At 59.8% G+C, this 27,604-nt stretch overlaps 4 protein-coding genes across 7 annotated transcripts in view; 1 reads left to right on the top strand and 3 right to left on the bottom strand.

Moving 5' to 3' along the window:
- The window catches only part of KCNN1 (potassium calcium-activated channel subfamily N member 1), a 36,196-nt gene extending 29,828 nt beyond the window's left edge, over window positions 1-6,368 (bottom strand). For 2 of the 3 annotated variants that reach the window (XR_011558349.1, XM_070743077.1), the window contains exon 1: window positions 6,108-6,188. The gene's annotated coding sequence lies outside the window, so the exon portion shown is untranslated. Of the gene's footprint in view, window positions 1-6,107 lie in introns of all 3 variants that reach the window. The other variant, XM_070743086.1, reaches the window with a different exon arrangement.
- The window catches only part of USHBP1 (USH1 protein network component harmonin binding protein 1), a 137,412-nt gene extending 124,195 nt beyond the window's left edge, over window positions 1-13,217 (top strand). The window contains exon 14 of the mRNA XM_070743141.1: window positions 13,185-13,217. Within this exon, the coding sequence (XP_070599242.1) occupies window positions 13,185-13,203 (19 nt within the window). The 3' untranslated portion in view covers window positions 13,204-13,217. The remainder of the gene's footprint in view (window positions 1-13,184) is intronic.
- On the bottom strand, window positions 8,844-15,656 carry CCDC124 (coiled-coil domain containing 124). 2 transcript variants are annotated; one of them, XM_070743155.1, is made up of 5 exons: window positions 15,578-15,656; window positions 13,530-13,706; window positions 10,822-11,023; window positions 10,529-10,640; window positions 8,844-10,223 (listed from the first exon to the last, which is right to left on the bottom strand). In XM_070743155.1, the coding sequence occupies exons 2-5, from the start codon at window positions 13,686-13,688 to the stop codon at window positions 10,019-10,021; spliced, it is 678 nt and encodes a 225-aa protein (XP_070599256.1). In that variant the 5' UTR covers window positions 13,689-13,706; window positions 15,578-15,656; the 3' UTR covers window positions 8,844-10,018. The 2 variants fall into 2 exon arrangements, with proteins under 2 accessions (XP_070599256.1, XP_070599265.1); XM_070743164.1 differs by having other exon boundaries at window positions 10,828-11,023.
- A 3,041-nt stretch (window positions 15,657-18,697) lies between these two features.
- Window positions 18,698-27,604, bottom strand: part of SLC5A5 (solute carrier family 5 member 5) — a 21,467-nt gene continuing 12,560 nt past the window's right edge. Inside the window, exons 7-15 of the mRNA XM_070731702.1 lie at window positions 27,008-27,137; window positions 26,501-26,589; window positions 26,292-26,404; window positions 24,648-24,718; window positions 24,117-24,203; window positions 23,455-23,660; window positions 21,848-21,951; window positions 21,235-21,305; window positions 18,698-20,272 (exon numbers count right to left, since the gene is read on the bottom strand). Coding sequence (XP_070587803.1) covers window positions 20,102-20,272; window positions 21,235-21,305; window positions 21,848-21,951; window positions 23,455-23,660; window positions 24,117-24,203; window positions 24,648-24,718; window positions 26,292-26,404; window positions 26,501-26,589; window positions 27,008-27,137 — 1,042 coding nt within the window. The 3' untranslated portion in view covers window positions 18,698-20,101. The remainder of the gene's footprint in view (window positions 20,273-21,234; window positions 21,306-21,847; window positions 21,952-23,454; window positions 23,661-24,116; window positions 24,204-24,647; window positions 24,719-26,291; window positions 26,405-26,500; window positions 26,590-27,007; window positions 27,138-27,604) is intronic.

Raw genomic sequence — 27,604 nt, 5'->3', positions numbered from 1 at the left:
CCGCCAGGCATGGGGGAGTTGAGATATTCCTTCCCCCTAGGCCATTACAAGTTATGCATGGTATGTCTGTGTGTATGTTTGGTTTTATAATAAAGGGTTTTTAGTTGTTTTATTATTGGATTGTTACATGCTGTTTTTATCACTGTTGTTAGCCACCCCGAGTCTACGGAGAGGGACGGCATACAAAGCCAATAAATAAAAATAAATAAATAATAAATAATAAATAAAAAGAATTGGGACTGCGCTGGACAAGGCCTGAGCACCGCAGCCCCTGAAGGCAACACAGGGTCCCACAACCAGGACCAGGGGGAAACAGGGCCATGGGAAAAGGCCACGGTCAGACTCCCCACAACAGAAGCCGACCCTCCCGAAAGGGGATTAAATCTCTCGCGCGATTCCAACGGACGAGGACAGACAGAAAAATCAGCCACCCAAACTTGGCACCGTCGCTTCACGGCTTCACAGGCAAAGCCGATTCTCCTCCTGCAGAGCTGCAGCCCAGGAGGCTTTGGAGAAGAGAATCGGGTTCCAAGGCCTGTGGTCTGCGGTTATTGGTTTTGGAGTCGCACCAGCCACCACGGCAGCTTTGGCTCTGGCCAGGCCCTTAAACGCGGTGGAGACACCGGCTGCAGTGCAAACACCACAAAACCCCGTGCAGCTACTCAGACCTGACGGCAGCATTCCAGCCACTGCCCTTCGGTGGGCAGGACGGGTCGGTTCCTGGAAATCGGGTGGAGGGGAAGTCGGTGCGCGAGAGGAAACTGCTGGGCCCCAAATTTATACCGCTAAGGGAGCCAGCTGCAAAGGGACCCTGCTGCCCCTGACGTCCTTCACCGGCCATGGTTGTGAATTGAATCCCTGGAATTGTTCAGTAACACGAGCCGTGAAGTGACTTTCAGTAATAAAGCCATAAAGTGAAATACACCACGTTGCATTTTGGACAAAGTGTCCAGGGATTGTTCCGGTCAGGTTCAACAGTTACAGCCCCATTCTATGTGGAAAGGGAGAAGGGCCCAATTCTGGGCCTGATCCTGAACCCCTGGCTCCCAGGAAGCTGCTCTTGAAAGCCCAGCCAGGCGGAGACCCACTCTTCCCCCTTTTAGCCGTTGCAATTTTTTAGTTTGACTTATTTCGCCGGTTGGTCATTTTCTTAGCCAATAGACTTGATGGAGTGATTGGTTTTCAACGGTGCCTTGAAATGTCAGAAATGGTCATTATGACGCTGCGTTCTCTGTGGCCAGCCAAGAGAATTCAGATGGCCGGGGGTGGGGGTGGGGCAAATGTAATAAACAGACAAACGTGGGGCGTCTGCCCTGGACGGAGCATCCGGCTGGGGATTCTGGGAATTGAAGTCCAGCTCTTAAACTTGCCCTGTTCAGACGCGTGGCTGGAAGCAGATATGAGAAACTGTGGCAGCCACGCCTCCGTGGGCAAAGACCCCAGGGTCCTCCGGCCGGCACATGAAGGGGTGGAGGAGTTTTTCATGGCCTGACCAATAACTGACCGGCCCTGGTAGCCAAGCCTGATTCCCACCTGCATCAGCGCCACACGTGGTACATTTTCCATCCTTCTGGCCTGTCTTTAGTGGATTGTTCCACGTAAGCTGCCTCCTGTCATTCACTCAGGCAGCCGTATCATTAAATTTTGGTCGCCAGTTTTGGTGGACACAATATGAAAAAGATGTTGAAAAGAAGGCAGAGAAGAGCCACGAAGAGGACGAGGGGATAAATGGAGGCTAAAACAAACGGAGAAGAGCGGTTGCAGGAAGTGGGTCAATGGCTGGTTTAATGAAGAGAAGGACCGGGGAGACACAAGAGCAGCCTCCTCAGGGGTGGCCCCAAAGGAGGAGGAGCGGGTGCTTCTCCAAAGCATCTGAGCATAGAACAAGAAGCAATGGGTGGAAACTAAACAAGGAGAGAAGCAACTTAAAACTAAGGAAAATATTCCTGATAGTGAGGACAATTAACCCGTGGAACAGTGTGCCACCAGAAGTTGTGGGTGCTCCATCACGGGAGGCTTTTAAGAAGAACCTAAGAACCTAAGAGGAGCCGTGCTGAATAGGGCCAAAAGCCATCAAGTCCAGCCTTCTGCGTCCCACAGTGGCTCCCCAATTGTATGTGGGGATCTTGAGCAGAAAGAAGAGGCAAGACCCTCCCTTTCCCTTGACCCCCAACATCCTGCCTGTCTCAACCAGCCTAGAGGCGGCACATGGACCTCCGTTTCCATCACCACGGACGCTTGGCAACTTCTGTGTTTCCAAGAAAAGACAATATCTGTAGTTCAGGATTCCACTACAGAGCCCATGGTGCTCTCTGACCTGTTTGCTTGCAGATGTTCTGTTATCTGACCAGGTAACATAAAAACCTAAGAAGAGCCCTGCTGAATCAGGCCAAAGCCCATCGAGTCCATCCACCTTTTCTATCCCATGCAGGGTTTTATCCCCTGCGATCAAGTCACCTGGTCAAGTCCGTCTTTCAAGGCTGAAGAGTCCAAGGTGTCGCAACCTGGTTTCATAAGAGAAAACCAATATCTCACATATCTCTCATTTTGATGACTGCTAGAATAGTCTTCGCATAATCATGGAAAGCTGAACCCCCCCCCCCCCCCACGGAGAATAGGATCATTTTAAAAAATGGATTATGCAGAAATGACAAAACTAACGTTAGGGTTACAAAACCGTGAAGAAAGAGAATATTATATAGTGTAGGAAAAATTCTACAATTGGATGGAAATTAGATAGAACAAGTAAACGTCCAAATGATATAAAATGACAATATGATGGAACTATATCTATGTACAAAGACCTTAGGTTGATGTCACAGGAATGAAAAATATGAATATGTACATATGCTTTTTAACGTTTTAAAACTTCAATGAAATTTTAAATTAAAAAAAAGTCAGCTGCCTGAAAGGGTCTTCTGTCGGACTCTCTGGCAGACCCCTCCCGAAAATTCACAGGTACAAATTTCAGACACACACACGTTTGAAAATTCAAGACAATGTTCTTTATAATGAAAATTCACTTAAACCAAGCCCTCTTTTGGTATAGCAAAGAGCACTGGTCTCCAAACAAACTGGTAATTGGTACAAGTCCCTTATCAGTTCTGTGATACTTATCTTGCAGCTGTGAGGCAATTCACAGTCCTTCTTCTTTCACAAAGTGAAACACACTTTGCTCTGGTTTAGTCTCAAAGCACGGAAAAATCAGCACACAAAAGGTCAAAGTCAGTAAAGCAGTCACGAAACACAAGGATCAGATAATCCTCCACAATGGCCAAACCCACAGGCTGCTCTTTATAGCAGCCTCACTAATGACCACAGCCCCACCCAACCACAGGTGGCCTCATTTTCTTTGATAATAATCTCTCAGTTGTTGCTGCCTATGCATCGCTCTCCGCATGCGTGGCTGTATCATTAATTCTTGTTCCGAATCCAAGGAGGAGCTAGATAATTGATCTCCTTCTGAGCTGTCTGCCCCACTCTCCTCCTCCCTGTCACTCATGTCTTCTTGGTCAGAGGAGCCTTCATCAGCAGATTCCACTGGGGGCAAAACAGGCCTGCAGCATGTGGATGTCTCCCCCACATCCACAGTCCTTGGGGCAGGAGTTGGGCCAGAGCTAACCACAACAAAGGGTATACAAAGGGGCTGGACTAGAAGACCCCCATGGCCCCTCCCAACTCTATTATTCTGTTATTTTAATTTTATTGGTCTCTTCCATCTCTGCTATTCTCTGATTCTGTTATTAAATCAACCCACCTGCCCTTGGAAGTGGGGCCAGCACAGCTGAGTTCCTGGGCATTTTCCCTCAGTCATTAAAAACTGTCTGGAGTCTGATTTGCCATCTTCACCTGAACATAATATTTTGGGGGTGTTGTGTGAACGCACCTGTCTCCCCGCTCACCTCCTGGGCTTTTGAACGGAGTCCACCCAAGGCGAAAGCCAGGAAGACCCCAAAGGCAGACAGAGGCCGCCCGCCACCCACATCCACAACTGAACGCAACATTTGTGCTGCTAAGCAAGACAGTGTGAGGAGAGCCCCCCCCCCCCCCGTTTCACGGTGTTCCAGGCCACGGTTGTCGTTGTGCCAATCCCGGCTTCCCCGCTGACTTCGTTTGCCAGAACTGGCTCGCAAGGTGACGAAAGCTGACCCCGGGGGTGTTGCAACTGGCAGGCGTCCACGCCAGTTGCCAAGCACCCAAATGTTGACCACGTGACACCGGGGAGGCTGCGAGGCAACGGCTGCCAAGGGGGGGAACAGTTGCCACCTTTTCCAGCGTCACCACAACTTCAAATGGCTGATGAAGAAATGTTTGCAAACTGAGAACGGCCGGGGGGGGGGGGGTGATGCCCACAATGGGGGGGGGCTTTCAACTGTTTCCCCTGTCCAAAGGCCGGTGAGGTCCCCGACGGAGCAGGCATGCAGGGGGCACAAAGGGGGCCCCCACCCCTCCCTCTGCCCCACGTGGGAGAGCCAGAGGAGTTTGGAATCTTTGCCAGGAGAGACCCCCCCCCAAGGGAACCCTCCTCTGAGGGTCTTTCCCAGCCTGGGCGCTTCTGCCCTCCCCCTCCCCGCCCACCCGGAGTCTGCCAGCCATTCATTCCCCAAACAAAGGAGCAGCTATTAATAACCACGCTGGAGAGGAAATGGGGAGGGGGGGACTATTGTGGCCCTGCTTTGACACTGCGGTCCCCCCAAAAAACAGCCCCCCTCCCCACCTCTGCCAGAGGGGTGGGTGGGCTGCTCAGGGGGGTGTCTCTGGCTGAGAAGCAGAGGGGAGGGGTCTCCTCGGCTGCTGGACTCAGCCAGCCGGCCTGCCCTCCCTCCCCCCTTCCCCAGTGGGACCCCCCCAGGGGCCGGGTGGGGCTGCCAGGCAAAGGCAGGGAGGGGGCCTGGGCTGGCGCATTCAGGCAGGGCTCCCCCCCAGAAGGGCTCCAAGGGGGCTTTCTTCCAAAGGCAGCTGGACGGGTGTTGTGGTGGTGGAAGAAGAACAAAAGGTTTTGTGAAGTTTCTCTCTCGGCTGAGAAAGGAAACAGCCGTGGTCAGGCTGCCTTCTGGGAAAGCACTTTGGAGGGAGTCCGATGCCGGCCGGCCCAGTTCAGAGCGAGGGTCCGGCCCAGCCAGCCAGCCAGGACCGGGTCAGGTGCAACAGAACCGGCCCACAATGGCTTCTCCCCTCGGCCTCTGACTCTGGTGGGCTCCAGAATCCACAAAAGATTGATGGAGGTTTTATGATGAAGGTTTTATGAGGATGGATTGACCAGTGAGCAGCTGGATTCAGTGGCCCCCTCCCCCCTCCCCCCTGCCATACGCTCCTCTTTCATCCGTCCTCTTTTTACTTAGGTTTATACAAACTACTGCTATCCTATACATGTTGGACAAATCAGTCAATCAGTCAATCGATCAAAAAAATCAATGTGTTGTCCAAGGAAACCCCCTTGACCCAAAGGAGACCCGGCTCCTCCAAGGCCTCTCTGTGCCAGCTGGGCCTGGGACCCCCCACCCCCATCCGAACAGGGGCACCGCTCGCTCACCAATTGGCCACCCATTGACCTCAGGTCAAGCCTGGTTCCCAGTAAGGCCCAGCTCAGTCAGGGCTCCCTCAGAGCAGCCCCAGCCCAGATCGCAGCACAAAAAGGTCTTCCTGCCCCCCCCCAACGCCCGCCCCGCCCTGGCTGAGGGGGGGGGAGAGCAGGCACGGCGGGCGGGGGGGGGGGCTGCGGTGCCGTTGCCTGACGATCGCCCTGGGCAGCTGCTAAGGGAGTGGAAGCCGAGAGGGCGGGAGGGGGTCTCTGAACGCCCCTCCCCACAGAAAGACTCCCCGCACTTTGGGCTGCTTCCCGGCCATGCCAACTTCGGCAAACTTGAGACCCCCCCGAAGTGCAAACGGGGGACAACCCCCACCCCCCCGCCAGGTACTCCCCGGCCCCTCCCGCCGTATTTCGGGGAAGCTCTTTGGGGGGTGGGCTCCGGCCACGACCACCAGCCAGCTTGCTGGGAAATGTCGCCGCGGTCAAGGGCAGAGCCGGGGAGGTCGCTCCGCCGGAGTTTCGTGGGCGGCCGGAGCCCCCGAAGGCCGAGGAGACTGAGCCCGCCTCGCGCCCCTACCTGCTCCGTCCTCCGGCCGCCGCTCAGCTCCGCTCCGCCCGCCGGCTGGGAACAAAAGCCCCGCCGCGCCCCGGCCGCCGGGATGCCGCCCTGCCGGAGAGGAAGCCCCCCCCCCCTGCCGCCGGGTGGGGGAACGGGCGGGGTCTGGCCCCGCCCGGGAGCCCCCCGGGACGCCGTGGCAGGCGGGGCGGCGGGCGGGAAGTCGGGAGGGGCGGGCCGGATTTCCCCGAGACCCCCGCCCGCCCGGGAGAGGCGCAGCGCCAGCGCCGGGGAAGCCCCTCGCCCCGCGGAAGGCAGCCAGCCAGGCGGGGAGGGGCGAGCGCCGGTCGGGGCCGCCCCGGAGACGCCTCTGCGCTGCAGGCGAAGCCGAGAAAGGAGCGCGGCCGCCCCGGGCAAGAGACGCCGCCCGCGTCCCAAGAAGGTCTCCGCCGCTCCGCCTCCCCCCCGCTCTGGGTCTTCACCCCCGGGAGATTTCGGGGGGGGGGTCTTTCCAAGAGGGGCTGGAGGGCTCGGCCGGGGTTTGCGCTCACCATCGCTATTGCCCCAGCGGGCAGGACTGTGTGTGCCCCACATTGGACGGACCCCCAGACCTCCCCCCAGAAGACCATGGAGATTGTGATGTGTGGACAAAGTGGGGCAATTGGACCCCAAATAGGAAATCTTGGAGGCCACGCGGGGGGAAGACCCGGGACTAGATCGGGCCGGGCGGGAAACTGATGGACGAGCTGCCGAAATACAGCAACGGGTCTGTGCGGCTGTAGATCTGCTTTAAAATGTTGCCTAAAATGCAAAAATCAATAAAAATCTGTAAAAAAAACCCCAAACCCCAGGGGGCTACAGGCGGGAGGGGCTCAGGTGGGGGGCAGAGCGGCCCTGCAGGTGCCATCGACGCCGCCCGAAGCGAGTCTCGCCCAGCGAAGCCCCCTCCCCCCTCCCCGCTCTCCTCCGCCCCACGCCAGAAGGAGGGGGCGGGAGGCCCAAAATCCCGGCCGGCTATTCCTGGGCCGCCGAAGGGAGACCGGGAGAGGTCGCCCTCCCTCCTGCCCGAAGCCAGCAAACGCACCCCTGACTTGGGGGGCCAGGAGATCGTTCCCCGCCACGCTCCCCAACACCCGGAGCGGAGCAGCCGAGCGACGGGGCTCCTCAGGCGCAGGGGGGAGGGGGAGTCGGAGCCCCCACTGAACGGGAGCGCCCTCTCGGCTCACCTGGGATCCCCCGGGAGCGCCACCGCCTCCCGCTTGCAACCCCCCGCCCAGGGCGGCCCCTCCGAGACGCCGCTTGGCTGCCTAGGGGACCCCCGCCTGCAGAAAGTGACACCCCCCCGGAGAGCCTCGTGGGGGGGTCGCCAGAAGGATCCCGCCCGCGGCTGAGCGGAAGAAGCGCTGCGGACAGGGCGGAGGCTTGCCGGACGCTCAAGTTGGGGGGAGGCGGCCGGGGGCTCCCTGAGGCTCAGCCGGCGGTGCGGACTTTCCGGGACGGAGGCGGCCGCCGCCCCACCAGCCCCCCCCCCGCGGATCTGCCGAAGGGACCCCGCGGGCGTTGGGGGAGGGGCTGCCTGAGGTCCAGAAGCGCTGCAGCCCCGGCTTCTCCTCCTCGCCCCCACCCCGCAGAAACGCGGCTGGAGCACCAGCGGGTGGCGGGGCTGGAATAGCCGCGGGGCAGTCCCGCTGTGGCCGGCCTTCCTTCCCCGCCTGCTCCCCCCGCCTCCACGGCCAGCGGCTCCAGGGGTCTTGCCCGCCAAGCGCCCCCCTCGCAATCGCAGCGGGTCTCCACTGGGGGTCCGCAGCCCCCCTCCCCCAGGCGACTTCTTCGGGATCTCGAGGCCGGGCGCGGGGGGAGCCCGCTGCGTGCGAGAATTGTAGGCCCCCCTCCCGGGTCTTTCCGCCCTGCCCAAGTAAGGACCCCCCCCCCCGGACCGCCTGCGATGAGCGCCACCCGAGACTGCGGAAGCCCGGAGCCCCGTTTGCCGGAGGGACCCGCGGAGAAGGGACGCCGGGGTCGCATCGTGGATGGGGACCTCCCCCCACCAGACTCCGATCTCGGGCGGGGCTGCTTCTGGGTCGATCCGGGCCTCTCGCCGCACGTGGGAGGATGCCCCCCCCCGGATTCCCTCCCCCCGCAGAGCCCTCGTGAAGGAGGGGGGAGGGGGTCTTCCTTCCAGCGTGGGAGGTTCCCGCGCCCCCCTCCCCCTTCGGGCTGCCTTCGAGGGAAGCTCCGCTCGGGAAAGCCTGACAGGAATCCCCCCCCCCCGCACAGCTCTGCAGAGGGAGATGCCCCGTTGCCATGACGACAAGGCTGGCCTGGACCACCGTGCCTTCCACCAGGATGCCAATCAGGCCCCTCCCACAGCAGAGGGAGGGGGCAGCTCTGCCAGCAGCCATGGCTGAAGGGGGGGGGGGTGCAAGGGCCAGGTTCTGCAGGGGGAAGCAGTGCTGCAGGGCCCCCAGCCCCTCCATTAGGCCCCCAGCCCACCAGGGAGATGCCTTGGGGGTGTTAGTAAAACCCACCCACCCTATGCAGAAAAAGGGGCTGCTGGGCAACACTCCACAGCGCCCCCTCCAGGCAGCAGCCTTTCTCGGACAATCCCCCCCCCTTGGCTCCCCCTCAGCCCCTTCTAGCACCAGGTGAGGGGGGGTTTGTGGGGGGACTGATGTCCTGGGGTCAAGCTGGGTCCTGCCCGGGTGAGAGAGAGAGAGACAGAGAGAGACAGAGACAGAGAGGGGGGGGCAAGAGGGAGATGGGCAGAATCCTCTTTATTCTTCCCTCAAGGGCTCTGAGGTATCTGTCCACATGTTAAAAGTCCAGAACTTTCCCTGACCACCTTCAGAAGTGGCCCAGGGGGAGGGGCCAGCCCAGAGCCCCCTCCCCTGCAGGTGGTCTCCTCCAGGCCCAGGGGGGAGGGTGGGGGGAGGGCTGGGCTGGCACAGGGCCTGGTGCCCCCAAGGCTGCCCAGAGCCTTCCTGGAGAGTGTCCTGGGGGTGGGGGTGGGGCTGCCTGGCATGGAGGGAGGAGGAGGAGGCTGCCCTCCCCAGCCCAGCCCTGGCTCCAAAGGCTCCAGCTGGCACTCTGGGTTCAAGGCAGGCGAAGGGCACTGTGGGTCCCAGGGGGCAAAGGCTTCCTGACAGCAGGGGAGGGGGGGAGAAGAGGGGAGGGGCCAGGAGCCGCCAGAGGGGGGGAACTAGAAAGCCCAACTGAGGGGGGAGGGAGGGAGGGAGGGAGGGGACACTGCAGGCCCACATCCAGAGGCCAAAACTGGCACCCATCCAGGAGGGGATTCCCCCCCACTCTCTTTGGGGCAGGCTTCCCCCTTCTGGGGCTGGGGGGGGCAAGACCGGCCCATCCCGGCTCTTCCGCAGAGGGGCTCCGTTTCTGGAGTCCTGGAGGGCAGAGCGACCCCTGGGGGAGGGGACACCTGGGGGCTCCTAAGAGGCCACAGGGGGAGGAAGGGGCAGAAGGCAGGCCCTCCGGGGGGCTTGAGGGGGGGTCTTGGGAGAGAGTGAAGGGGCCGGGGAAGGCAAGAGGGGCCCAGGAGAGAATCCTGGTCCCATTGGCAGAAGGGGGGGTCAAGCCTGCCCCTCAAATGGGGGGGACGGGGGACTGAAGGCGGCTGGGGGAGTCAGGGGGCCTCCTGAGTTGGGGGTCTTCAGGAGGAGGTGGAGCAGCAGCTCACCAGGCCCCCCTAATTTGGTGCATTGGGCTGGAAATCCAGATGGGGGGAGGGAAGAACCTGGGGGGGTCTTCCAGGGTGAATTCGGCCTCCCCACCAGCTCAGGAGAGGGGGAAGGGGTGCAGAGGGGGTGTGTGTGAATGGGCTCTGGCCTCTCTGCCCCCCCGTCACCCCGTTCCCTCCAGAGCAAGTGGGGGGAGGGGGCGTAGGGAAGGGCCTGGGGGGAGGGGCGAGGGGGGTCCCCTCACTTCTGGCTGTTGTAGGAGGCGTGGCGCTGGTTCAGGGGGTTCTCGGGGGACCTCGTCCACTCCTTCTTCAGCAGCTGCTTCAGCTGGGACAGGCGCATGTTGGGGTTCTCCTGCTTCAGGCGGGGAAGGGCCCCCTCTTCGAAGGCCGAGAAGGCCGCCTTCATCCGGCGCTCCGGGTGGCGGTCAGGGTCCTCGGCCACGCTGCGGGGGAGGGAGGGAGGGGGCGGGGTGAGCGGGAGGGGAGGAGGGGGAGGCCCTTCCCCCCCTGGCCCCCCCAGCAGAGGACCCCCAAGACACACACTGGCCCCACAGGAGCCATGCTGATCCCCAGCCCTCCTTTATACAGAGGGGAGGGGGGTGGGCCTGGCAGCACAGGGAGCAAGGTCTCCCCAAGGCTCCCAGCTGCCCCCCCCAGGCCAACCCGGCCAGGCCCTCCACTGGGGAGGGAGGGGCTCCCAGAGACCCTCTGCACCTGCCCCTCCCTGGGACAGGGCGCCCAGCCCCACCTGAGCACAGCAATGGCCTCCTCAATGGTGCGGGCTTCCACCGAGCCCTCCTCCAGCACCCGCCGGTTCAGGTTCTCCTCCAAGGGCGCCTCCAGGTGGCTCTTCGGCTTCTCTGCACGTGGGGGGGGACACACAGAAGGGTTAAACCCCCCCAGGCACCTGAATGCCCCCCTGCCCTAGAAAAGCCTCCGGGTGCTCCTGGCTGGCTCGCCGCCTCCTGCCCACCCACGCAGCCCTGGGGTCCCTCGGTCCCTCCCCCCCTCTCCAGGGATCCCCGAGGGGGGGCTGCTCACCCCCACCTCCGGCAGGGTCAGCGGGGTCCGTGCCGTCCTTCAGCTCCTTGCGCAGGGCCTCGTCGATCTGGGCCCGCGTGACCTTGGTGGGGGCGGGGGCCTTGGGGGCTTTGCCCTTCAGCTGGGCGTCCTCCTCCTCCAGCAGCCGCTGCAGGGCCTTCTTCCGCCCCAGCTGCTCCAGGCGCCGCTTCTCCCGCTCCTCCTGCCCCGGGGGGGGGGGAAGAAGACCCACGTGAGATCGCAGAGGGCCCCCCCCCAAAAAAAGAATGGCTGGCATTCAGGGGGGTCAGCGCCTCTCAGCAGACGCCCCACCCGGTGCCCTCGGTGGGAAGAGGCCGGGCTCTCTGGAGGGGAGGGGGCAGGACTGGCAAGACCCCCCCAGGCCCCCCAGGGCTCACGCTTGGCTGCAGGGTCCAGGCCCCCCCCTCTGGCCCCCAAGATCCCACTGGGATTGGATGGCACAGAAGTCGAATGAATGAATGAATGAACAATTAAGGAAGTAAGTGAGAAGAAAGAAAGAAAGAAAGAAAGAAGGGAGGGAGGGAGGGAGGGAGGGAAGGAAGGAAGGAAGGAAGGAAGGAAGGAAGGAAGGAAGGAAGGAAGGAAGGAAGGAAGGAAGGAAGGAAGGAAATGAATTTCTTCCGACTTCTTCTGGGGTCATTTCCTGGCCTTGTGTCCAGAGACAGGGTGGTGCAGTGGTTAGAGTGCAGCCCTGCAGCCTCCTTCAGTTAACTGCAAGCTGTAGTTCAGCGGTTCAAATCTCCCCACTGGCTCAAGGTGGACTCAGCCTTCCGTCCTCCCCAGGGGGGTCAAATGAGGACCCAGAGTGTTGGGGGCAAGAGGCTTAGAGGGGGCTGGGGAAGCGCTATAGGAAGTGGTAGAGAAGTCTAAGTGCTGATGCCATGTCACACACCCTCCTCCTCCTCCTCTGGGTAGGGGTCCACCTGCCCTCCGGTCTCTCTTTGTCTCGGGGTGGCCAGAATGGGATGCCCTGTTCTGTCTGCCCTCCCCCCCCAAGGCAGGAGCGCCCCCCCTGCTGCCGCTGAGGCTCAGGGCGTCTCCCCCCCCAGCCTCGAAGGCCGAAGGGAGCCCCCCTGCTCCTCAGGGACGAGGCCAAGGGTCCTGGGGGGAGGAATGGCCCCCCTGGCTGCTGACCCTGCACGGAAGCCTTTCAGCCCTGGGATCCTTCACGCAGCTGACCAGGAAGCCTTGAAAGGCCACGGCTGAATCTTCTCCGGCCCGACTGGCTGGAGGCGCCTGGCACAGATTCCCCACCACCACCACCAAGGCCGGACCAATAGCCTCGGCCACTGCCAAGGGCCAAGCGGCAGCTCCAGTTTGTTTTTAAAACCCAATTTATCCGGCTGCTCCTTTCGCTCAAGGCCACTCAGGGCAGCGGCTCAAACCTGAGGACAGACGGGAGCATTGGGCAAGGGGGCTCCTCTGCCAGGCTCGGCCTCTTGCAGACCCCCACAGTCTGGGCCCTCCCCCTTTGAGCCCCTCCAACCCCTGCCCCCTCCCCCCGGCTCTTATCAAATGGAGGTGATGAGAGAGGGGAACAGGGAGACCGATTGTGTCTGTGAGAGAGAGAGAGCGAGAGGGGGAAAGGGGGCGAGGGGCTCCAGTCCCAGCCAGCCCTGCTCCCTCAGCCCAGCCTGCCTCACAGGGCTGTTGTGGGAAACCTCTGGAGAGTGGACGGGGGCTGGGGGCCTTGGCCACCTGGAGGTCTGTGGGGGAAGGGCGAGGGCGGGGGGCACAAGGCCAGAGGGGCTTTTCCCAAGGGGGCAACGACGTCTCGCTTCTCATCCGGAAGTGGCATCCTCAAGGAGAAACCCCCCCCCTCAGGAAAGGCAGGTCTGGAGGGCCTTCCGGAAGGTGGGGGGGAGCACGAGCTTTGCGCTATGGGGGGCTGCATTGGGGCCACACTGGGACAAGTGGCAGGCGAGGCATGGGGTGGCCTGGCCCCTCTCACGTCCGTCGGCCAAGCAGCCTGGCCACAGCCCCCCCGCCAGCTCCCCCTCCGCCCCCCTCCAGGCCCATCAGGCGAGGAAGAGGATGGGTGGGGCGGGGAAAAGGAAGGAGAGGCCATAAGGCCAAAGGGTGGGAGGGCTCCCGGAACACAGATGGACGCCCAAGTAGAGATTGGGACCCACTCTGCCCTGCAGGATCCCTGAACTTCCACATTCCGGAGCCGGGATTCAACCCAGATGCCCCCCCCCCCCCGAAGATTGTACAGCACCAAATCCCAGCCCACCCCCCCTCTACGGGCCACAGAAACCTAGAAGATGGACGGCAGAAAAAGGCCTCCAGGTCTTATCCCATTTCCCATATTTTATCTTAGGGTGGATCCCTGTTTATCCCAGGCAGGTTTCCATTCAGTGACTCTGGATTCACCAACCACGTCTGCGGGAAGTTTGTTCCAAGGATCTACTACTCTTTCAGTGAAATCATATTTTCTCACGTGGCTTCTGATTGTGGCCCCTTGAGTTCACTTCCCTCCTGGACCTCATTTAACCCTTTCACATGTTTGGCCACCAGACCCCCCCCCCTCCACAGAGCCCCCTCCCCTGCGTTCCTTCTCTCCCAGTGGTGAGAATGCAGCATTGCAGGCTGAGTCTGCCCCCTGCCAGCAGTTCGATCCCGACTGGCCCAGGGCTGACTCAGCCTTCAGCCCCCCCTCCCCTGCCCCCCCCCCCCACCGTTTCTACCTTCCTCTGCTCCTTCCGCACCACGTGCTTGTCCTCGTCCCTCCAGAAGGCGTCTTCCATCTCCTTCTGCCGCTTGGCATCGGCCGCCGCCTTGGCCTCGGCCTTCCTGGCACGGGCGACGGCCGACTTGGTGTTCTCCCCCTGGAACTTCTTGGGCATCCCGCAGGGTGCTCGCGCCTGCACAGGGAAGCGGGGTCAGAGCGGGGGCCCTCCCCTCCCCTCCTATGCTGGTCTGGCTTTTGCTGGGGGGGGCAGAAGCGTTGGGGGGGATGAAAAAGAGGAGGAAACACCCCAAGACCCCCCGGGAATGGCAGGCAACCCCTGCCCCTCTCATGGCTAGTCTGATGGAAAGAAGGACCAGGGGAGGCAGGAGGGCAGCCGTCCAGTATCTCAGGGGCGGCCCCAAAGAAGAGGGAGTCAAGCTGTTCTCCAAAGTCCCCGAGGGCAGGACAAGAAGCAGTGGGTGGACACTAAAGAAGCAACTCAGAACTAAGGAGGGGTTTCCTGACAATGAGAATGAATCAGTGGAACTGCCTGCCTCCAGAAGTTGGAAGTTGGTTATTATTATTAGCCAACCTCTGCAGGGGCAGTGACCAAAACATGACTGGACAAGGAGGACACGTGGGCGTGAGTGGAGGTGGGGGAGGGTCCATCTTTGGGGACTTTTGATACAGTTGTGAACCCACAGGGGCTTTTTCAAGGGGGCGACTGGACGGCCTTGGTTCTTCCTTGAAGGCCTCTCGCTTCTCCTCCAAGAAGCTTCCTCAGTTCTGGCTGAAGGGTGGAGGGTGGGCGGTCAGCACTCAGTCTCGGAAAATCCATGAGGCCACGGGGGAGGGGGGTCATCTTGCTCCCACCCCACTGGCTTTCCCTAAGGCCACCCAGACCTCACTCTGCCGGGAGGCCTGGCGCACAAACCTACAGCAACCAAGGCCCTGTGGTCTATGGAGGTCACGTCTGCATGTTGGGTCATGTTGTTATGGCTTTGAGCTCAGATTTTCTAGCTCATAGAAACATAGAACCATAGAAGACTGACGGCAGAAAAAGACCCCATGGTCCATCTAGTCTGCCCTTATACTATTTCCTGTATTTTATCTTAGGATGGATATATGTTTATCCCTGGCATGTTTAAATTCAGTTACTGTGGATTTACCTACCACGTCTGCTGGAAGTTTGTTCCAAGGATCTACTACTCTTTCAGTAAAATAATACTTTCTCATGCTCAGATTCTACACCTGGCTTCTTTCTACTGTCTTTGCAGTTCATACTGTTGTAAGCCGCCCTGAGTCCTTCAGGATAAACAAGCCGTACACACACACACACACACACACACACACAAATACATAAAACCTCCCCCCCCAACCTTGCAGAGCTGAAGAAGCTTCTAGCAGGAGAAGGGAAAGGTCTTCCAGGAAAAGCCACGAAAACCCCGTGGCCTGCTGAATGTGGGGAACCAGGTTCAATGGACACCCGTGTTCCTGATTTAACTGCAGGGATTCACACCGCCAAAGGGGCAAAACCCCCTTGGACTCGGCTCTCCCTTGCCAGGGCAGATTGGGGGGGGGGGGGAGGGCTCCAGTGCGGTCGTAGATTGAGGACTCCCTCTGGGGGGCGGGGAGGGGGCAGAAGGCGGGAGGGGGGCGCTTGTGGTCTGCCCTCCAACCCCCCCTCCTTTCCCAGCCCTGTTCTGAGTTCGAAACACATCTGCCCCCCGCCCTCCCTTCTCTAACCCCCCCTTCCATTTCCTGCTCTTCCTCCCGGTCTGTTCCACGTCTTTTCTCCCCCTCTGCGGCCTTCAAGGGCGCGGACTGCCACTCCCGGGATGCCCCCGCTGGGCTGGCCGGGGAATGATGGGAGTTGTAGTCCCCCCCACCGCCCCCCCAAAGGAGCCCTGGAGACCCCCGGGAGAGGAGGGAGGAGGGTGGGCGGGGGCCCCGGGAGCCTCTCCGGCCCCCCTTCCCAGGCCGCCCTTCCCGGGGCCCCCTTCCCAGGCCGCGCTGCCCCTCCTCTGATCGGGTACGGCAGCCGCCCCCCGCCCCAGCCCCTACCTGCCGCTGCCGCCGCCGCCGCCGGGGGGAGTCGCAGCCTTTTTACGTCACGAAGCGCCCCGCCCCTTAGGGCGGAAACGGCGGGCGGCTTCCTCCCCTCCGCCGCCATGTTTGTTGAGGGCAGCTCCTCTCCCTTCTCTCTCCTCCTGCCTGGGCACCGCTCCCGCTTGTTTCTCCGCGCGGAAAGGAGGGAGGAGAAAAAAAGACGGGCGCGCCCCACCCCCCGCCTGGGAAGACTTTTGAGCGTTGGCCCCTGTATAGATGGATCAGGGACAAAGGGGCTGCCCTTAGCCAAGATGGCCGTCGGCGTGGTGGTCTTCTATCGGATATCTCTGCGCTTGCGTATCTCTCGCTGTGAAGCTATTCGTGAGCCCAACCGGATGACGTGTGGCTCTTCCACCTGGCCGCCAATCCTATCTTAGGAGGACCCGTTGTCTTGGTAACGGCTTGGTTGCCCCGCCGACGGTCGCAAGGGCAACACCCGGTAGAAAGATGGCGTCCACGTCTGCGAAGCCGGCAAGGCGCGCGGAATCCAAGCTGTTTACAGAAAGGGGATGGGGGACCACCAGGAGATCCAACGGTCCAGCATTTACCGTTTTCCTGCTTCTGCAGGTTGGAGACAGAGATGGGATTCTGCAAGTTCTGACCAGTTCTGGAGAACCGGTAGTGGAAACTTTGAGTCGTTCGGAGAACTGGAAATTCCCACCTCTGGCTGGCCCCTCCCCCACCTATTCTCTGCCTCCCGAGTGGCAGCTGACGGGGAGGGAAGGGTTTTTTTCAGGATCCTCCCCCTGCCACGCCCTCACAGCCACGCCCACAGAACCGGTAGTAAAAATTTGAACCCCACCACGGATTGGAGGGGGGGGGATCCAAGCCTCCCACCCCCTGGAGAGAGAGAGAGAGAGAGAGAGAGAGAAGCCAGCTGGGGGGCTCAGGTGCCCCCAAGGATCCCGTTCCATTCACTGCCCCCTCCGAGGACCCAGGCCTGGGGGCTATGAGGGAGAGGGCCCAGAGCTGCCCCACCCAATCTGGAGGGGCACCAAATAGCCAAGACCCCCACACACACACACACACCCAAAAGGACCCAACCTTCCCGTTTGCGAGAGGCCCCTCCCCAAGGACCCAGCTGGACCCCTCACGCTCAGCTCCAGAAAGGGGCCGGGGATTTCTTGCGCTCCCTCCTGCCCCTTCCCCCAAACCTGGAGACCAGGAAGGGGCCTTGAGGCGGCTGGGGTGTGTGTGCGATTGTGAGTGTGGGTGTGTTCTGGCTTCATTAGCCACCGTTCCAAGCCCTGATTTTAAGCATCCTGGTTTCCTCCTCCAGGGAGTAGGGAGTGGCCTTGGGTGAGCTCCCCTCCCAGCCCCCGCCTGACCCCTCTGCTTTTGGGGGAGGGGTGGTGTGTTTCTAACTGCCCTGCACCCCTCCCCTACAGTTGGGGGGCTGGGAGCAGGGGGGGGGTCGGTTCCATAACCAAAACTCTGAATGGGAAACCAGGAAAATTCTCCCGTTCCAAGCCAGGATCCAAGATAAACCAGGAGAAAGATGGTCAGGGGTCCTGAGAAGACCCTTCCACCACCACACAGGGGACACAGGGCAGGCAGCCAAAGCGCTCCAGGCCTCACACTGGGACTGCTGCACCCCCTTTTAAAGTGGGACCCTCCCTTGGATCTGGCGGCTCCTGTGCTTCCCCCCAAGGGTCTTCCCCCCCACCCCCCGGCCATCCCCTCCCAACGCTCTGGAGACCCCCAGCCCAGGCTCCCCCTCCCTTGCCTGGCTCTGGGAAAGACAGGGGCTAGTGAGTCTCAGGGCAGCAGGAGGACCCCCAAGAGCCTGGGAGGGGGAGGGGGTGAGTGCCTGTGAGCCCCCCCCCCAAGGCCTCTTCCGGGCTCCTAGGAGAGCCAAGTGTCAGGCGGAGGTTGGCCTGATCCAGCAGCCCCCCCCCCCCAGTGTGTTCTTCTGTGGGCGGGGGGCAGTGTTCCCTCTAATTTTTTTTCGGGGGGGGTGGGAAAGTATAGTGTCTGAGCGGCAGTCCCTTCGGGACTGGTAGGCACAGAAATAATAAATAAACAAACAAACAAATAATAAACCCACCCTGTTTTGCCTCAGAGAATTTCAAAATAAAATCCTGTCCTGTGTGTCTATAACAGTGAGCTCATAATAGGGCAACTCTATCAATATCAAAATGCCACTTAAATAGTTGAGCTACTTTCAAACTAGATTTTGATTTTCTTTCTCCCTTACTCCTATTCTTTTTCTTTCTCTTTTCCTTCCTCTCTTTTTTCTATCTGTTTCTCTCTCTTCCTCTCTCTCTCCTTCCCTCTCACTCTTTCCCTCTCGGCTTCTGGGCAGGTTTGGAAAACTCTGAGTTGATGGTGATTTTTAAGTGAGCGATTGGTCACTGCTCAGCTTAGAGGGAACTATGGTGGGGGGGGGGGCAGTTTTCAACTCTTTTAACAAGGGGGACAGACATCCCCACCTTGGGACAATTCTTCAGGGAGAGACATCCCGCCTATCTCATCTCTGCGGCTTTTGAGGGAGGGTCCCCTCTGGCCTGACTTCTGCCTACATATGAGGAGGGTCCCCAGCGTCCTCCTGGGGGCGAAAGCAGCAGCCCCATTTTCTGCACCTCCATCCCCCCCCTCCCTCCGTTCCTGAAGCTGAGCTGGGCCAAAGAGTGGCAGGAGGCCAAGTTCTCTCTTGTCTCTCATATTTCTTCTCTACTCTATCCTCCATAACCTTCATTGTGTATTATTGTGTATTGGACAAAATAAGTAAGTAAGTAAGAAAGAAAGAGAGAGAGAGAGAAAGAAAGAAAGAAAGAAAGAAAGAAAGAAAGAAAGAAAGAAAGAAAGAAAGGCATCTGGGACAATCCCCAAGGACCAACTAGCCCATGTCTCCAAACTCCAGTTCCCAGCTTCCCTTGGGAAAGCCCACGGACTTCCAGAGCTTGACCACAAAGGAGTTTTCAGCATTTCTTCACCACTTGCTACTTTTCAGAGCAGAACAGAGCAGAATTCTTTATGGGCCAAGTGTGATTGGACACACAAAGAATGTGTCTTTGGTGCAGATGCTCTCAGTGTAGGTGAAAGGTCAGTTCATCAACAATCATAAAGTGCAACATTTAATAATAGTCTGGGTACAAAGAAGCAATGAAATCATGTTGGGAACCAATCAGTATAAATTGTAAGGACACAAGTGACCAAGTTACAGTCACACAGTCATAAGTGGGGGGAGACGGGGGATGGGGACGATGAGAAGATCAATAGAAGTGCAGACTCAGTAAAAAGTCTGACAGTGTGGAGGGAATCCTTTCTTTAGCAGAGTGATGGCGTTGGGGGAAAACTGTCCTTGTGTCTAGTTGTCTAGTTGTGCAGGCCTCTGTAGCGACATTTTGAGGGTAGGAGTTGAAACAGTTTGTGTCCAGGATGCGAGGGGTCAGTCAATATTTTCCCCGCCCTCTTTTTGACTCGTGCAGCATACAGGTCCTCAATGGGAGGCAGGTGGTCAGCCATTGTTTTTTCTGCAGTTCTGATTCTCCTCTGAAGTCTGTGTGGGTCTTGTTGGGTTGCAGAACCAAACCAGACAGTGATGGAGGTGCAGATGACAGACTCAGTGATTCCTCTGCAGAACTGGACCAGCAGCTCCTGGGGCAGTTGGAGCTTCCTGTGTTGGCGCAGAAGGAACATTCTTCGTTGTGCTTTTTTGATGATGTTTTTGATGTTAGGTGACCATTTCAGGTCTTGAGATGTGATACAACCTGGAAATCTGAAGGTCTCTACTGTTGACATGGTGTTGTCTAGTATTGTGAGAGGAGGGAGGGTGGGAGGGTTTCTCCTAAAGTCCACCACCATTTCTACGGTTTTGAGTGTGTTCAGTTCCAGATTGTTCCAGTCACACCACGAGCCTAGTTGTTCAACCTCCTCTCTTCGGAGAGGGGTGGCATACAAATCTAATAAATTATTATTATTATTATTATTATTATTATTATTATTATTATTATTCTGTCGAATGAGGCCGATCATTTGTGTCATCTGCCAACTTCAGTCGTTTAACCGATATGCAGCAAAGACAAATTCCTTGTGTGTCCAGTCACACTTGGCCAATAAAGGATCTACTGGATTCTATTCCAGATGGATCGTTAAAGATGCAGTCACTGGTGTAGAGAGAGAAGAGAAGTGGGGGGAGCCCACAGCCTTGGGGAGGGAGGGGAGGCAAAAGGGAGGACCGTCCACTTGGAAAGGCTCGGAGGGGTCTGCTTCCTGTTTTCTAGCAGAGAAAAATATTCCCTCCTCTTCGCCGCGTGTGTGTTTGGCCCAACGACCCCACACACACACACGCCCAGGTCCACTTGGAAACGGGCCCTCGGGGGCTGCTGGTGTGAGGAGGCCTCGGGGGGGGGGAGAGAAACAGCCCCCGGGTGAGGAAGGTGCCCGCCCACTTGGAGAGGGAGGGGGGTCTTTGCGTTCGTCCCTTGGAGAAGAGGCTTGACCCTTAGCCCGACGTCCTCCCTCCGCTCTCCGGCCTCAGACGCAGGTCTCTCGGAGGAGGTGGAAGCAGCCGTGGTCAAGAGTGTGGCAGGTGCAGACGGACTCCGTGGAGCCCTGGGTCAGCAGAGTCTTCTCCCCCTCGAAGCCCAGAGCCAGGGAAGACGAGTCCAGCGCCTCCTTCTGGGGATCCGCAGCGTCCTTGGGGGTCTGTGGAGGGGGCAGGAGAAGAGGGGGGGTCAGCCCTGGGGGAGTGAAGGGAAGGGCCTCCGTCTCTGGTCAAAGACACTGGGCCACTCCCCCAGTCAAGCCCGGACACGGTGGAGACCCTCCGACTTCACAGAACGCGTGGACAGAGGCAGCCACAGTGGCATCCCAGACCAGGACAGGTCCCGAAACGCCCGGGGGTGTCCGCAGGCCCAGCCCCCTGAGAGATGCCCAAACGCACCCCTGTGCCCACCGTCCCTCTCCTGTGGCCCTGCTACCGTTACTGCTCGTGTCGTGCTGATACAAACTGCTACAACTAAATAAAGTCAATAAATTGACCCTCCCCCGTGGGGCCCGTAAACGAGACCCCCCCCCCCGCATCCTGTGCAAAAGAGACACCTGGGAACAAAGTCCAGAATGATGCCCACCAACGGTCAAGACCCCGAGGTGCCGAGAGGAACCCCGGGAGATAACACCAGCACAACCATTGAGGGATCAACCGTCTCCCCGTGGGGAAGTGCCGAAGGAGCCCAACCCAAGACCTTGCAAGGCCTCCCCCCCCCCACCAAGAGGGTCAGGGAGACGCATTGAGAAGACCCCCCCACCGAGAGCCGACCCTGCCTCCCTCGCTCCCTCCCTCCCAACACTGATGCTGCTGCCTCATGGGGCCTTGAGAGGTCCAGGTTCAGAGACCCCCAAGGGCCCCCTGGCCTCCTCGATTGACTTCCCAGCTCCCTCCTGCACAACCACAGCAGGGCCTTCTCGGAAGCAATGGGGCAGCCCCGTTTCTTCCCCACCTCCGGGAGAATCCAGCTCTGTCTGGGCCCTTGTCAAAGCCCCAAAGCCCAACCTTGATTTGGGGGTGCCCAAGGGGCCCCAGGAAGGCTTCTTGGAGGAGGGATGAGGTGGGCTTCGTTGACCCCGCCCAGAACCCCCCCCCCAATTGCTCAGGCCCCCCTCCCTACCGTGTCCAGTGGCCTCTTCATGACATCCCACCACAGCACCGCTGGCCGCTTGCTGCCCTCACCAGCAGACCCTGAAATAAACCCCAGAGACGTCAGGGAGCCAGTCCAGCCAAGCCCCCCCCCCCCGACCCACCCGCCTGGCTGTTTCCAGGCCACGGGAGAGTCAGAGCAAGGCAGGGGCTTCCTAACGGGGGCCTGGGTCCCCTCGTGCAGCTGAGCATTGGAAGAGGGGCTCTGCAGACCCCTCTGTCCTTGAATGGAGGGGAACTGGACCGACAAACCTCTCGTGGGCTAAGGATGCCCTGCCCTGGAGCTGCCCCCTCCTCATGAAAGCTAAGGGCTGGAAGGGGCCCGAGAGGTCATCTACACCCACCCACCCCTGCTTGGAGACACGGCTCTTCTGCTCCTCCGTGAGCACAAAATGGGGAGGCCTCGGGGGGCCACGAGGGAGGCAGGGCCCCTTTTGTAAACGAGGCTCCACCCAGCCTCCAGGGGGGGTGAGACATCGCACCCGAGTCCACCTCTGAAAGGGAGGCCTGTGCCCACCGGGAGAGAAAGCTAGCGCCAGAGGCCCCCTCGCCCACCCACCCACCTGCCTTGCCCATCCGCTCACCTTTCAGGCCGCTGGCCAAGAGACCGGCCACCACCGTGCTGAGGGTCCCCAGGGCCCCGTAGTAGAGGTAAGAGATGGCGTAGAAGTTTTCTGCAATGGCCGGCCTGCAAGGGACACCACCTGGTCAGCCGCCTTCAAGAGTGACCGGACTCCACATAAACCTCTCTGCACTGTGACCACCCCCGCCCAGCCGGGCCCCCCCTGGGAAATCTCTCCGTCCCCTGCCTGGACCCTCTGCGTCCAGCACTCTGCCCCTCCCTCCCTCTCTGTCTGTCCGTCTGTCCATCTACTTATTTATTTAGATTTTTACTGCCACCTATTCCCACATGGCGACTCAAGGTGGCTTTCAAGAACAGATCTATCTGTCATCTATCAATTTATTTGTTGTGAGAGGTCCACGTCCGGTTGAACTGGTCCGAGATTTCGTGGACTAGGGAACGGAGGAATACCGGCATCCCAGACCCTTGTTCTTGCCCTCTGAGCCTGAGAGTGAAGGGGAAATGAAGACTTGGGAACCACCAGAGACTGTAGAAACCCATATATCCCCTAGTTAGGGTATTGTCTGAGTCAGAGAACAATGGGGACGTAGAGAACCCTTTATTAGATGCGAGAGTCAGAAGAACGAGAGCCAGACATGAATATCTCTCTAGAAGGGGGTCTAGGCATTGAATATCTCTATGGGACATGGGGCCACACCCTATCTGTATAGACCGGACAGGCTGCTGGGGGAAAAGGTGGAGGTGGCGCTTCGAGAGACCGTTCCAGAATCCATGGGTCTCTGTGTCTACAGAAGGTGGTTTCGCTCCGCAAAGGGAGAAACGCCAGACCCAGGTCACCAGTGAAGGGGCCTTTAGGTGGCACGATCCCCGGAGGCGAAAATTCTCTGGACTTGGATTATTTCTTGCAAGACCTTGTAAAATTATATCCCTCTGTTTTGATCCAATGTTTCCAGCGCGTGTGGGTTTGCTTTCTGACAATGATTGATTCATCAGACAGAACATGACGTATCTTTTAAAGATGTCGGTTTCCAGAGTGCGGAGAAAAGCCACAAAGGTGATGAGGAGTTTGGGGGCCAAAACATAAGAGAACCGTTGCAGGAACTGGGCGTGGCTAGTCTGAGGAGGAGGAGGAGGACATGATAGCAGCCTTCCTGTTCTTGAGGGGCTGCCACAAAGAAGGCAACCTATTCTCCAAAGCTCCCGAGGGCAGGACAAGAAGCAATGGATGGGAGCTGGACAAGGAGAGAGACCACCTGGAATTAAGGAGAAACTTCCTAGCCATTGACCAGGAGAACCGCTTGCCACCAGATACTGCAGCAGCTGCAACACTGGAGGCTTTTAAAAAGACAGTAGGTGGCCCTTTGTCTGAAGTGGGAGGGGGGGCTTGGACTAGAAGACCCCCAACTCTGATGCTCTGTTATTCTACTTTGCTCTCTGGCTGAACCCTCCCCCCCCCGTGGAAGCCAGGATCCTCCACCCCTCCCCTCCCAGGTGGGGGATCCTGAGGATTGCAATCCTGGTCTTCCTCGGAGGGGGGAACCCTGTGGGGGCGATGGGGGATGTCTAAAGCCCCCCCCAGAAGGAAGCCAGCCCAGACTCTCTGCTCACCTCTCTGGCTGCTCCGGGGGACTCGGGGGGCGCAGGGGTCCGTAGAGCAGGGTGCTGTTGGCCCCCCAGGAGGCGTTGTAGAGGGGGCAGAGGTCTGCGTAGGAGGGCAGGACGCCCATGGTGCTGGCACTGGGGGGGTAGAGGGTGCCCCCCACTGCCACCCAGAAGGAGAGGAGGAAGCCCGTGACCAGGCCGGAGAAAACGCCCTGCAAGGGAACAGGCAGTGGTCAAGCCCATCCAAGCCCTGGCCGACTCGGGAGGAGACTGACCGGGAGGGGGCCCGGAGGGGGGAGGCCCAGGTGTCCCCACCACTGTTTCTGTTCCAGCCAGGGCAGAAATTGGCTCCCAGAAGCTGCTTCAGCCAAGTCCAGGAAAAGAGAGGCAGGGGGCTCCTTATTGCCCCCCCTGCAGCCCCCCCAGGGGCAAAACAGACCCTCCCTCGGCTCTACTCGCCCCCCCCCTCAGCAAGCCCAACAGCCCTGACTGGAAGACTGCGAGCAAGAGCAGATGGACCCCCCCACGGAGTACTGCCCCCCCACCCCCGTCCAATCCCCCTCCCCTCCCCATCTGGATTCTGTCCTTGCTCCTCCCCCCCCCGCCCTCGGTGCTGCCCTCTGCTGGCCAGAAGCTCCTGCCCCCAGGTGTGGGGGGGAGAGACTCACCAAGGTGTTGCAGGTTGGACAGAACATGCCCAGGATGAAGGCGCCCAGGAGGGGCCCACTGATGACCCCCATGACCGTGAAGGAGCCCTGCAAAAGGGGGTGGGGGCAAGAGGGGGGGCTGGACTAGGATCAACCTCTCTGTCCATGCGAGAGCTTCCCCCCCCCCCAGGACACAGGGGCTGGGGGCCAGGTCAAGGAGAGGGGGGAGGAGGGGGCCGCACCCCTCCAGCTGCCTGTCCAGTTGATTCAGCCAAAGGTATTGAGGGGGGGGCGTCCAAAAGGAACAGCCATTCTGGGGAGGGGTCCGGTCTTGAGAGTCAGGGGCAGGAAGCCTTAGCATTCCTCCCTCTGAGCCCCCCCGCCCCCCCTCACAGAAGGGAGGGGCCATTTCTGGGGTGGGCAGTTGGCTTTTCTCCAGGGGGGGGTCTGTTCTGGTGCTGTGAGGAGAAGAGGGGAGCATTCAGGGGGAGGGGCAAGTGGGGAGGGGGGAAGGGAGGCTCGGGGGGGGCTGGCTTTCCAGGGGGGGGTTACCTGCAACACTCCCCCTCCAAGCAAGGACGAAAGAGCCGCCACCGTGATGCAGGCCGTGCCGTAAATCAAGGCTAGAAGGAAACAACACACACACACACACACCTGTTAGCTGAAGCAGAGGACAACTTGGGGGGGGGGTGGAGAGGGGGGGGCTGTTGGGGAACCAGCCCACTTCCAGGCAGTTTGGGGGTCTCGGAGTCTCCCAAGAGCCAGAAACACTGGGGACCTTCCAATCCCAGAGTGGGAGGGGGCCCCTTAGATGCCATCTAGCCGCCCACCCTCTGTTGAATGCCTCCCTGTGGAGAGACCTCCAGGGAAGGAGAACTCAGGGCCTCCTGTGTCGGGCGGTTCCCCTGGCTGCCAGTTCCTCCCCCCCCCCCCTGGCAGCCTCCCCTGCTGAGCCCCCGCCTTGGTCCTGCCTTCCCATACGGGGGGGGGGCTGCTCTCTTATCTCCCCTCTGGCCACCGCCCGTCTGCAGGCCAAAGGTGCCGCCCGCCCTCTGTTCCTGGCACGGCAGAGAGTCCAGGCGCCAGGCCAGCTGCCACGGCCACACTGGGGACTCTGCGTCCAGGTTTTGTGGCCACAATACAAAGCAAAGATGCCGAGACCCTAGAAATTAGAGGGCAGAGAAGAGCCACAAAGAGGATCAGGGGACGAATGGAGGCTGAAAGCTTGCAGGGTTTATGGGTTTATGTCTGGTTTAATGCAGAGGAGGACCTGGGGGGAGACAGGAGAGCAGCCTTCCGGTATCTCAGGGGTGGCCCCAAAGAAGAGGGAGTCAGGCTATTCTCCAAAGCATTTCAGGGCAGGATGAAGAGCAGTGGGTCGAAATGGGTCTGAAGCATCAAACTTTTATCAGGAAAGACTTCATGAACTCAGTCTGGAGGACAGAAGGAAAAGGGGGGACATGATCGAAACATTTAAATATGTTAAAGGGTTAAATAAGGTCCAGGAGGGAAGTGTTTTCAATAGGAAAGTGAACACAAGAACAAGGGGACACAATCTGAAGTTAGTTGGGGGGAAGATCAAAAGCAACATGAGAAAATATTATTTTACTGAAAGAGTAGCAGAGGCTTGGAACAAACTTCCAGCAGACGTGGTTGGTCAATCCACAATAACTGAATCTAAACCTACCTGGGATAAACATAGATCCATTGTAAGATAAAATACAGGGAATAGTAGAAGGGCAGACTAGATGGACCAGGAGGTCTTTTTCTGCCGTCAATCTTCTAGGTTTCTAGGTTTCTAACTTATCAAGGGGAGGAGCAACCTGGAATTAGGAGAAATTTCTTGACAGTCAGAACAGTTGATCAGTGGAACTCCTTGCCTCCAGAAGTTGTCAATGCTCCAACACAGGAAGGTTTTAAGCAGATGTTGGATACCCATCTGTCTGAAGTGGTGGAGGGTTTCCTGCCCAAGCAGGGGGTTGGACTAGAAGACCTCCAAGGTCCCTTCCAACTTGGTTGTTCTGTGCTTGGTTCCACCCCCAAATTAGGGGGCTTCCAGGTGAGATCCCCCCACCCTGGCCCCTCCCCAGGATCCCCTGGGCCTTAGGGGTTGCCCCTTCCCTCTCCTGGTTTCCCCCCAGAGAAAAGAGAGGGTGGAGGGCTCCCCCTTGCAACGCCCCCCCACCTGCCACTCACAGAGCCCCTTGGAGACCAGGGCGAGTTTCCGTGGCGACAGGTTGGGCCTCCGGGGCTTGACCAGGTCCTCCACGGTGACGGCGGCCATGGCGTTGATGCTGGTAGAGGCCGTGCTGCAGGGGGGGAGGGGCCGGGGGGTCAGCAGGGGCCGGGGGGGCCTCCTGTGGCCTGGCCAAGCCTCTGCCCACCCACCCCTCCCGGAGACTGACCTCAAAGTGCCGCTGTAAGCGCAGGCCAGGAAGAGTCCGGGGACCCCCGGGCAGCTCTCGAAGATGTCCAGCACCAGGTAGGGCATGTACTGTGGGGGAGGGGAGGAGAAGCAGCCGTGAGCGAGTGGGGGGAGGGCAAGACCCCCCAGCCTCCCTGCCCTGCCCAGGACTCCTCCAGCTGCAGAAGGGGCAGGGAGGGGCCACCCCGGGAGGGTCTCTGCACAGGGGCCTCGGGTGGGGTCTCTGGGGTTGGCAGCCGGGGGGGGGAGAGGTCCCCCTCCAGCCCTGGCATCCCTTGGGGTCCCGTGTCTAAGTCCCAACTGGGTCTGCCTTGGTTTCATTGGGGGGGGGGAAATTCCATGAGCGTTTGCTCTTGAGCCCCTCCCCCCCAGGAAAGGAACCCGCACATCTCTCCCCCTCCCACGCTTGGCAGCCCTTTGGGGGAGGGGGTTAACGTGACTCTCCCGGCCTCTCCTCAGCCTGCTCCCCCCAGTGAAGGGCCCCCACCTGGTCAGGTGCGGAGATGTAGCCGGCCAAGAGGGGGTCGCAGTCCTTGTAGAGGGCAAACATCACAATGCCACAGCCGACCGCGCAGGAGACGATGACGAAGAGCCCCACTTGGTTGACCAGCAGGGCCCTGGGGGGGGGAGGAGAGGGAGTAGGCCGGTTAGGGTGGAGGGACCCTGCTGCCACCCTCGGTCAGTGGGCAGAGCTGGCTGGAGGGAGGGGGCCCTGCTTTCCCCCCAAACTCAACGGGTGCTCCGCCGCCCCCCGGATCCTGCCCAGGCTCCTCCCATCAGCCTCGAGTGTGGCCGTTTCTGGGCTGGCCCTCCCTCCACCCGCCCCCCTGCCCCACCTGGACCCCCCCAAGAGAGCCTGCCTGGCCCCCCGCCCAGTGAAGGGCTACCAAGACTTTGCCCCCCCCACTGTGTCCGGGGCTTATGCATTTTTTCCCCACATCTTTCAGTGCACATGGGGGCTCTGGGGTGGGGCTCCGTTTTCACTCCTCCACTGTGCTCCTCCCCCCCCAATCCGGGCAGCAGCCTATCCCTGACCCCCACCCTCTCTGGCCAGGAGCCTCAGAGTCAGGAGGGCCACAGTCAC

Source organism: Erythrolamprus reginae, chromosome 1 (assembly GCF_031021105.1).
Source record: "Erythrolamprus reginae isolate rEryReg1 chromosome 1, rEryReg1.hap1, whole genome shotgun sequence".
NCBI classification, from domain to species: Eukaryota; Metazoa; Chordata; class Lepidosauria; order Squamata; family Dipsadidae; genus Erythrolamprus; species Erythrolamprus reginae.
Note: the sequence above shows the minus strand (reverse complement) of the source record. Positions and strands in the feature narration are given on the sequence as shown.

Excerpts from the sequence above, each read along its gene's own strand:
- CCDC124 (XM_070743155.1), bottom strand. The coding sequence starts at position 13,688 with ATGCCCAAGAAGTTCCAGGGGGAGAACACCAAGTCGGCCGTCGCCCGT. Across the intron at positions 10,641-10,821 it reads TGACCCTGCCGGAGGTGGGG|AGAAGCCGAAGAGCCACCTG; the intron begins GTGAGCAGCCCC and ends CCCCACGTGCAG. Across the intron at positions 10,224-10,528 it reads GAGGCCATTGCTGTGCTCAG|CGTGGCCGAGGACCCTGACC; the intron begins GTGGGGCTGGGC and ends CCTCCCCCGCAG.